The sequence below is a fragment of the Poromitra crassiceps genome (genome assembly GCF_964638095.1).
Source record: "Poromitra crassiceps genome assembly, chromosome: 16".
In the NCBI taxonomy this organism is placed as follows: Eukaryota; Metazoa; Chordata; class Actinopteri; order Beryciformes; family Melamphaidae; genus Poromitra; species Poromitra crassiceps.
The window spans coordinates 30,799,838-30,809,837 of NC_139645.1; the positions used below are offsets into that span (position 1 = coordinate 30,799,838).

The following is a 10,000-nucleotide window of genomic DNA, read 5'->3' on the forward strand; positions in this document are numbered from 1 at the left end:
TCAGCGGGTGCTGCTGTTCACGGAGGACGTTGCCGTGGTGACGAAGGCGCGGCAGGCGGAGGAGCTGGAGCAGTTCCAGCAGGAAGTGAACGTGTCGCTGCAGAACCTCGGCCTGTCGCTCATCAACAACACCAACCGCCAAGAGATCGCCTACGTCGGCATCACCAGGTACGCACACCACACACACACACACACACACACACACACACACACACACACACACACACACACACACACACATAGACACAGGGAGCAGGGGCGTGGCCAAGAGGAACCATGGAAAATCTTCAGGGGGATCGTGATCTACGAAGCCCTGAGATGCAAGAGGAAAATAATTTGGTGATCCTTCTAAGTCTGATCTAAATAGTTTTCTCTCCTGTGTTTATGACTTGGTGAATGTTACAAAAGGGGTCTTAACGTCGAGCTGAACCCAAGAATGACTTTTCTTTTCTTTTAGTTCAAATACCTGGGTATGCAGTGCACCTATTTAATAATGTATGCAAAACAAATCACAACAATCTAATTTCTTTAGTTTTTCACACTTTTTCACGTCAAAAGTTCGTTTTTCAAGATTTCATTGATAACAGTAATTTACAGTTTGCTGACGTCACCCAGTACTATCAAATTTCTACCCCATTTCAACCAATCATATCACGACATGCAGCTGTCAATCAAATCTTCATTTCTGGATAATTTTCTCTTCCAAATGAGGTAGAAAATGGCGCCTAGTGCCTGTCATCTGGCAGAATTCCTATCCCATAAACTAACTACTAACTTGGCCAATTGTTAGAAACATGGATAAAAAACAAAAACTATAATCTCTAAGAATCCAAAGAAATGTAACTGGCTCGTTAAAACGCGCATTCCAGGGATATCGTATCGTTATAGCAGCGATAATGGCGCGCTCATCCGAGAGCTTGGTTGTCAGGGGTCGCACTTCGGAGATTCCAGGCCGACGTGCTGCACTCTCCGCTCGGCAACACGAAGGCAGCTGGCTGCCTGCGGCTCGCTGAGCTCCACTCCTCCCGTCAAAAGGCTCTTCCCGAGAGGAGCGCCACAACACACTGAATCCCACTCGATTTGGAGGCGGAACACGCCAGGATTGGCCAAAGCCCAATCCAGTCCCCAGAATTGTCAAATAAAATCATCGACATGATACTATGACCCGCCTCTCAACCTGTCATCTTAGACAAACTATGTTTTCAGTCTGAAACGGACTCATTATGCACAAACAGGTTCAGTTCCACTTTAAAGCCCCCCTCCTGACAGTTTTTCCGGCTGTGTACAATCCTCAGTGTACAGTGGAAACACAAAGCTGCTTGCACCGTAATAAACTATGTCACATGTCTAAGCATTTGCGCCAAAGATCGTCTATTGGTAAGAACCTCTGGCTTATACCTTGTTCCACTGCAACATCAAGGCTGGAGCACTGTTACTGTTCATGGACACTTGTGTTTCTTCCCCAAACTGTTGCAGACAGGCAGCCATCAAGCACATTGTGAGATGAATGGGCGAGAGAAGTCACTTTATCATGGGCTTTCAGAGGGAAAGCAGGAGAACTTTCTCCAAGCAGATGTGACGAGGGCACATTCAGGACATGTAGCAGACACTCATCAAGCACATTGTGACGTCAACGGCTGAGTGCTTCATTTACATGAACAATGATCCTCTTGTCTGCCTTCAGTATGACTTTAGCATAGAGGGACGTTTGAGAGGGGAAGCAGGACATGTATGGCTGTTTTGCTCATGGGTTTCACACACTTTCTGTAATAAAACATCTAAAGGTAAAATCTGATCAGATGGGGGACGATGGCACAAAATCTTGTCAAATGGGGGTTTGATTAGTATCAGTTTATGGTTCCTTTAACATCAACAAGTTGGTGAACCACTGGTATGTGTGGTCTGCAAAAACCTTCACATGGAGGGAATTTGACATCTTCATAAATTAGAAACTCTCCACTATAGAGTATATAACTTATTGAATGACTGCAATAGCTCTCAGATCAAAAGTTATTAGTATTTTAATGTTATGTGTCTAAAAGTAAAATGTGAGAAAGGCTTTAAACATTCCACATTTTATTTTCTAGAGTGGCATTCCACCAAAACCATAAAAATCAATACTTCTCCCTTTGTTTTATGAAAATAATTATTCACTGTGATGTACTAAACAGTACTACGGAGATGAAAGTAACCAAATCACTCAAAATACATACTCATTTTCAACCGTATTTTGCTCATTGCCAACAAGGTGCAGCAGCAACATGTTTCTGCAGACCACCACACATGTGATTGACCATGATTAGAATTTAAGAACAAGGAAAGAAAGAATCATCAAAAAATGAAGTTTATTTACAGGAAATAGCCACCTCCCACTTAGAAAATGTCACAGCATTTGTAACAAATGTAATGTAACAATGGCTGTTAAGATACATAGAAAGAAAGCCAACGTCTTGAAGAATGTCACGCTGTAAAAAAAGTAAAATATGAAAAACTAATGTATCAATATGATGTACAATATTTACATACTCAAGCAGGAAAAAAAAATCTCAAGTAATATCTTAGCATCACATTGAATGTAAAGCTCGTTTTTCGGGTGCCTCCTATCCACTTCTGCAGTTATAATGGAAGGTGTTTGCACATCACACACCTAGTCATGTTCACACACACATCCAACTTGCTTCTTATAGCAAGTGCATTATAGCAGCTACGCCTTAAAACATGGGTCAAGACATCTGGACAACACATCTCACTGGCTTCCCCCTCATGTTCGTTGTTGTCTGACATCTGACGTGTGTAAACAGCCTACATGTTTGTTGTTGTCTGGTCTGACATCTGACCTGTGTAAACAGCCTACATGTTAGTTGTTGTCTGGTCTGACATCTGACGTGTGTAAACAGCTACAAAATGGACATAATAGCATCCCGGATAGCTTGGTGAGACGGTTCATGTTCACCATAGTAAGCAACACTGTGAGGAGCAGGGAGGTCTGGATGCTCAGTGTTCCACTCTGGTAAGAAGTGCTCCTTATGGATCTCACAGATGTTGTGTAGAATACAACAGGCGACCACAACATCCGACACAAAGGAGGTAGAAATGTCATTTCGTTTGGCCAGGCACCTCCAGCGACCTTTGAGACGTCCAAATGCACTTTCTACCACCGTCATCGCCGAGCCCAGCTTGAAGTTGAAGGCTTTCTGCTGCTCAGCGATTAGGTGGTCGCGTGTGAAGCCCGTCATCAGCCACTTCCTGATGGGGTACGCTGTGTCTCCGATTAGATGCACAGGGACTTCCACTCCGTTAACAGTGATGGATTTCTGTGGAGAGAGCAACGCAGATGTATAAGTACGTGTAGCAGTACACACAAGTTAGTTTTGTCAGAAAGGTGTCAGGTGTGTCAGCTCTGTACACCCATATATGCTACAGTAAATCACTATTAGGGGTGGGCGATATGGCAAAAATATCATATCACGATTTTTTCAGGCTGGATCACGATCCACGATCTTATCACGATTCTTTTTCATATTGGTTTTTAAGACTATTTTGCAAGTTACTAAACAGTACAAGTACAACCAAACTAATTCCAGGGCTCGTACGGCCATGAGAAACCTAGAAAACTCATGAAAATTTAAAATACAATTTGTTTTATAAATATTTTCATGTCATTAATTTACGCTGAGTTTCCAATAATTCATGTGCTAAAAAAGAATGTTCACAAGCATGCAAACACTATCTATCTATTAGGGATGGGCATTTCTAGCAAAAACACTATTCGAAATTCGCTGGCCAAATTCGAATTTAATTCGAAATTCGAAAATATTAAAAAAAATGTAAAAAAAAAAAAAAAAATTTTTTTTTTTGGTGAGTGAAATGTTGCATTGTCTCCCCTGATTCTAAGTCTACGGCTTTATTAATTAATATAAAAAGCTTCTGCTGTGGATTTTTAGCTCAAACAAGCATTGCACCACTGAAATAAAGAACATGTTACATGACATTGACATTTTCGAAAATAAAAAACAGTTTTGACAATCATGAGTGGTTCATTAAATATTTAGTAGGCTCAGGTCTGAGTGCCAAAGGGGTGCCAAAGTCCCCCTCTCCCTCTTCATGGGATTTCATCCGCCATTCATTTTTCCATAAACCTTGCTTAAAATGCTTATAAAAATTGTTTTACTTGCTCAAACCAAGCGATTTGACTATACTTAGAATCAGGGGAGACAATGCAACATTTCACAAAAAAAAAAAAAAAAAAAAAAAAATTCGAATTTCGAATTTCAATAATAAAAGTCGACCTTGATAATAACAACGATTATTAGAAAATTCGAAATTCGATGCCCATCCCTACTATCTATCCATCCATCCATCCATCTATCTATCTATCCATCGATCTCTTGGTTCACTGTTATTTATACAGTAGGTTTGGGTGAAGGGACAAATATATTGGCTATCTGCGATTGAGTTGCGTGATTGTCATTTGTCAATTTGCTAATTTAATGGAGAGACCGACAGACAGAGCAGAGACATGCGGCTCAACACACACACACACAGCGTTGAGCTTTAAGCAGTGAGAGAGAGGCGGGGGGGGGGGGGGGGAGAAAATAAGGTGGAGCAGAAACGCGCTCTCCTGACGGTGGAGCCACATCTACGCGTCGTTTGACGCGGGCTGACGCTTGGCTGTATGGACGCTTGACGCTTGGTGGGCATGGAAATCCGGAAGCAGCAGCTAGCTCCCAAGCTAGCTGCTGCTAGATTTACTTTGCTTCTTTGAAAATTGGTGGTAGAGAGGAAGTGGAAGAGGACAGGAAGGGTAGGATAGGTCCTAGGACGAGCTCAATTGGCTAGCTTTGTACTTTGTCAAATTCCAGCCCGCCCCCTCTGTCGCTGGCTGTCGCTTCACAAGCCTGCTACGCGTCGTCTGGTCTCCCAGCATGCTTTGCGAGGCGTCGAGCAGCATGTTCCAATACAAAGTGGATGGGCAGCAGCGTCAGCCCGCGTCAAACGACGCGTAGATGTGGCCGTACCGTGAGAATACGAGGCAGCAGGATGAGGGCAGATTAGGAGCAAATATGCGTCCTCACATTTAAAATAACTGCCAAGTCCGACTGAAGCAAATTAAACTCAAACTATTCCGTTTAGTTCCACTCTATCTGCCAGTGTACAAATTAATTAACGCTATTTTTAACGTCCCTGGGATGACGGGAGGTCCTTGTCAAGGCAAGCCCTGGTTAAGTGTGTGTGTGTGTGTCAAACTCCAACTCCGCTCCGTGTTGTCATGCTGCTGCACTTTGCAAAGTGAAAAGGGGGAGGGGAGGAAAACTTGGGAAGCGTATTTCACACATAGAAATGCAACTGATAGAATGTGCACTGCATGTAGCGCGATTCTAACGATCTGTCTGGAAAGGCAGATCGTGGAGCCATTCTGAAAGTGAACGATCTAAGATGGTCATATCGCCCACCCCTAATCACTATGACTGTATCACTATGATTACATGTGAAAAATGACAAGATGACCTGATGAAGAGCTGAGGCTCAAAACGTCTTCGTCTTAAGTAAAGCTTTATTTGGAGCAGAAGTGTGTGTTATGATTACATGTGACTTTTCTTTGTTGCCATTCTGCCTTCATTTGATAGGACAGTATGTGCTAGACAGTGACAGGAAGGTAGAGAGAGAGAGGGAGGGAGAGAGAGAGAGAGGGGAGGACAGAACATGCAGCAAATGACTGCAGGTTGGATTTGAACCCGGGTCGGCTGCGTGAAGGACTAAGCCTTGATGGCACACGTTCTACCAGGTGATGCCCAACATGTGACAAAATAAATTGATTGATCTACAGATAATATGACTGTAAAATGGAGTAGATATGTATTTACCTCACGTGGGAAGAGGTACCCGTCTTGCTCCTCAGCCTTCCTGTAGATGGGCGAGTTGGAAAACACCTCAGCAGCATGAGAGCGACCAGGCCAACCTACAAACACGTGTGTGAAGCTGGAGAGACAAAAAGACAAGACGTGTACAGATCATTCATCACAATCAGAAACTAGCTTGGTGTAGTTGGTGCACAAGTTATATAAGATACACAGACAACACAATACGTACAAATACATTTACAACTTAATACAAGATATAAACAGAGTAGTAAAGTGTGACAAAGTACAAAGTTAGCAAGGCCAACTTGTTGATTGATTTTTTTTTAGCACAAATGCCCTGCTCCTTACCAGCATCTGTGGTCAACAACAGCTTGTAGGACAATGGAGTGCCACCCATTCTGATTGTAGTAGGCCGGTGCGTCGACATTGGGGGTGGGGATGGGGATGTGTGTGCCGCCGATGGCACCGGCACACTGTGGGTACCCCTGGCCCCGGCTGGCAAATGCGTCCACCGTCTCCCGAAGACGAGCGCCACTCGGCAGGTCAACAAAGCGTTTATAGAGCACCGTCTTCAGCGCTCTGGTAACCTGGCGCACCAACACGCACACCGTGGCGACACCGACGCCAAAAATACAACTGATGGAGCGGTATTCACACGGGGTAGCGTACCACCACAACGCCACGGCGAGTCGCAGCCGAGGCTCCAGAGGCTGCCGCCAGTTTGTCGTCCTGCGCGTCAGGTGTGGCCCGACGAGTTCCGAGATGAAGCCGAAGGTGTCCCGCGACATACGGAAATGACTCCGCCACTCGTCGTCATTGAAATTGTTGAGGACGTTGGACCAGAACACGGGCCCGTGTGGTCTCTCTCTCCTCCACATGCGTCTCTCCGAGATCAGTCCGCACTGTGCGAGGAGAAGCAAACGCCTCCGCCTGCGGCTCCTGAGCCTGGCGCGCCTCGCCTCCTCGAAGCGCTCCCGGCTCCTCTTCAGGTCCTCCTCGAACCTCGCCTCGATCTGCTCCCACGAATCCGCCATTGTTCCCATCATGTGGAAGAGGAGCGTCAGCAACTTCGCTCGCATTTGCAGAACATGAACGGCTACCAAAAGCACAGCAGCCATGTCCGGCGGCGACTCCGGCGCCATGTTGTTGTTGTTTTGGGAAGCGGCGCGTTTGTTACACGTCACACTAGACGTCCACGCTGTTGTCTTTTTAACGTCGGTTCACGGCACGCCTCCTTTCCTTCTGGTTTGTTGTGTAAAGAAAGGACAGAGAGCTCCTAATGGCGGAGCTTCTTCACACCAGTATCGCGTGTTCTCAGTGCAAAAAGGGCTCCTCTTTCTCTCTGTGTTGGAGAGACCGCATGTTCTCTCTCCTCATGCAGCAGCCTGCTGCATGAATACTGACTGTGTGTGTGTGTGTGTGTGTGTGTGGGAGGAGGGGAGTTGGGGAATTTGAGTCATGTGATCAAAGGGGGAGGAGGAGGAAGTGTGAATTGGATCCTTTGAGGGCGGCTGATGATGGAAAAAAGGCATGACCCGCCCCTCTCTGCCTCTGATTGGCCTAGCGTCAAATGTTCATCCAATCACATTCGCTTAGCTATCCTGCATCTCTTTCTACAGTCTGTGGTGAGACATCAATGGGTGAGACTCAGTGGATCAGACAGACAGCAGTTTTGCTTGCTAGCCTGAATGAAAGACGTCATGTGTGTTTATGTTTTAATATAGTCTGGCCCTGTGGTTTATAACACTGCTGCTACTCTTGGCAGTCCAGGTATGTAGCCTATAGGGACATCTAAAAAAAAAGATGAAAGACTCATGAGAATGATCAAGGCTGATATAAGAACAGGGTCACTGCATTACATTGAACTTTAATTCAGCTCATTGTAACACAAGTGACATGTATTTGAATTGAAATATAAATCAGAAGAAACAAGGTGATGACATTTAGAATGAAAAGAAAAAATACACATTCAAGTAGGCTATTGATCTCACACATAACCTTTTGATTCTATGCTGCCATCTGCCATCTCATGCTTGTTGATTAAATGGTTGTTTTGCACCTGCTGCTCACTTTATGAACAAATAATGCTTAGTGACTGAATTAAATATATTAGGCTTGTTTGAGATGACTTCTGACTCGCCTGCGAAGCAGGAGAGTCAGAAGTGCAGTCAGCCAATCAGAGGCAGAGAGGGGCGGGGTCATGCCTTCGCCTAGCCTTCGCCATCATGGGGAAAAAAATATCGCCTCCCGCGCAGCCCACCAGTCCTGAGCGCCTGACGCCATGGCTGCTTTGCATAGATGTCCCATCATGCCTTTCTGCCCCTACCAGGGAAGTTTGGATCTGAACCGGGTCAAACTGGGTGCAGTTCTCTGATCAGAACCAACCTTCCTGCAATGCAGTACTCTGTCTTATATCTGGACTAAAAGCATTAGTGCACTCTTGCGGCCAAAATAAGTATCACAACAAACACGGTTTCCACAAATGAAAATAAATGAACAAGGAACTTATGTTGATCCTGACAAAACTTTTTTCAGATATTCTCAAGTCGGGGCATCCCAGTGTCTCACCTGGTGGAGCGCGTGCCACAGGGGCTTGGTCCTTTGTGTGGCCAACCCGGGTTCGGGTTTGGCCTGTGCTCATTTGCCGCGTGTCGCCCCCTTTCTCTCTCCCCACCTTTCCGGTCTCCCTGCTGTCCTGTCCAATGAAGGCAAAAATGCCCCAAAAAATTATATTAAAAAAAATAAAATTATGTTCTTAACTCATAAATACAGGAGATAAAATTATTTAGATCAGAATTAGACATTTAGAAATATTTTCCTCACTTGCGTCTCGGGGCTTCCGTACAGAAGAAATTGGATGTTTTACAATGAGAACATGTATTGATGTATTGTTAAATAGGTTCATTTTGTGACATGGGAAGTCAGTTAACATTTCACTGTGACTTTAAACATGGACACACACACACACCCTCTCTCTCAGCTCTGGTGTGGTGTGGGAGATGAGGCCCAAGAGTCGCTGGAAGCCGTTCAACCAGAAGAACATCCTCCTGCTGGAGAAGGCCTTCCAGAAGCACCAGGCAGGGGACACTGATCCGGGCTGGGTCCGCCTGGAGAGCAACCTGGAGGTCCGCGCACACACGGCTAAAAATTGCTATGGTTCTAAAGTGTTACATAACGTCTTAACTGCTAATCCTATCCATATGCTTTAATGTCCAGGCTAATGCTGTGTTCAAGACAACTTGGAACTCGGAACTTTCAACTTGGATTTTCCGGTCTACGGCATAGTTGCGTTCATGCCGTTTTTAACTCGGAGTTACAAAAACATACACGGCTAGCTAATTTAATTGGTAAAATAGCAGCTGAATTGAACATATTGCTATAATCAGAGCGAATGTAAACACATATTGCATAATTACACCTCAAATTACATGTAGGTCAACAAACATTTTGATGACGTCAACTCACAAACTGGAGCTCTGAAATGATACCCGAATTTCCTACCTGTAATTCTGCGAGTTGTCTTGAACAGAGTATTACAGTACATTTGTACATGACATCATCTGCTCCACCAATCAACATAATATTCAATAATATTGGATATCACAATATTCCCCAAATTTATTTTATTTTTATTTTTTTTAACCAGTTTTGCACAGTCTGCCCTGCTGGTGGCTTACCATTGTTAAGGCGCCTACACATGATCCATGGTAAAACAGCTCTGCGCCTGCTGTCCCGTTGTTTTCCTATAGGGGCAGAGCGGCTCAACTAGGTGGCAGCGCTACCCTTGGCGACGCGCACAGCTCGATTTTGCCACTTTGCTCTGCGCTCAAAGTTCAAAATCTCTCAACGTGGACCTACTTATAGCTGACCTTTCATGAGTGCAACCAATCGGAGAAGAAGATAGCCGCTGTATGTGACGTAGTGTGTATTTTGGGGGTGGGACTATGTGACCTAAGTGTATATCACTGTGTGTGTGTGCGTTACAGGTGAACTTCGGCCGGGTTCCCATGGTGATGCGTGCGCCCTTCTCGTGCCCGGTGAGGAGGAACTTCCTGTCTGGCATCCAGGTGGAGTTCAAACAGTCCAAACACCAGAGGAGCCTGAGGGCCCAGCTGCACTGGCTACAGGTACCACACATG

The 10,000-nt window shown here is 45.0% G+C and overlaps 2 protein-coding genes across 2 annotated transcripts in view; one reads left to right on the top strand and one right to left on the bottom strand.

The window, feature by feature from the left end:
* Nucleotides 1-10,000, top strand: part of LOC310791583 (intermembrane lipid transfer protein VPS13C-like) — a gene marked incomplete at its 5' end in the record, with an annotated part of 101,032 nt that overhangs the window by 61,306 nt on the left and 29,726 nt on the right. The window contains 3 exons of the mRNA XM_083653250.1: nucleotides 1-168; nucleotides 8,842-8,986; nucleotides 9,848-9,988. The exon at nucleotides 1-168 is cut by the window's left edge and continues 68 nt beyond it. Coding sequence (XP_083509376.1) covers nucleotides 1-168; nucleotides 8,842-8,986; nucleotides 9,848-9,988 — 454 coding nt within the window. The remainder of the gene's footprint in view (nucleotides 169-8,841; nucleotides 8,987-9,847; nucleotides 9,989-10,000) is intronic.
* Nucleotides 2,457-7,080, bottom strand: LOC310790943 (putative nuclease HARBI1). The gene is made up of 3 exons (XM_083652650.1): nucleotides 6,210-7,080; nucleotides 5,865-5,979; nucleotides 2,457-3,314 (listed from the first exon to the last, which is right to left on the bottom strand). Exons 1-3 carry the CDS (start codon nucleotides 7,001-7,003, stop codon nucleotides 2,898-2,900), a joined length of 1,326 nt encoding a protein of 441 aa, XP_083508776.1. The 5' UTR covers nucleotides 7,004-7,080; the 3' UTR covers nucleotides 2,457-2,897.

Coding starts and splice junctions, on each gene's coding strand:
- LOC310790943 (XM_083652650.1), bottom strand. CDS start 7,003: ATGGCGCCGGAGTCGCCGCCGGACATGGCTGCTGTGCTTTTGGTAGCC. Junction 5,980..6,209: donor GTTGTTGACCACAGATGCTG/GTAAGGAGCAGG, acceptor TTGTCTCTCCAG/CTTCACACACGTGTTTGTAG. Junction 3,315..5,864: donor GGTACCTCTTCCCACGTGAG/GTAAATACATAT, acceptor CTCTCTCCACAG/AAATCCATCACTGTTAACGG.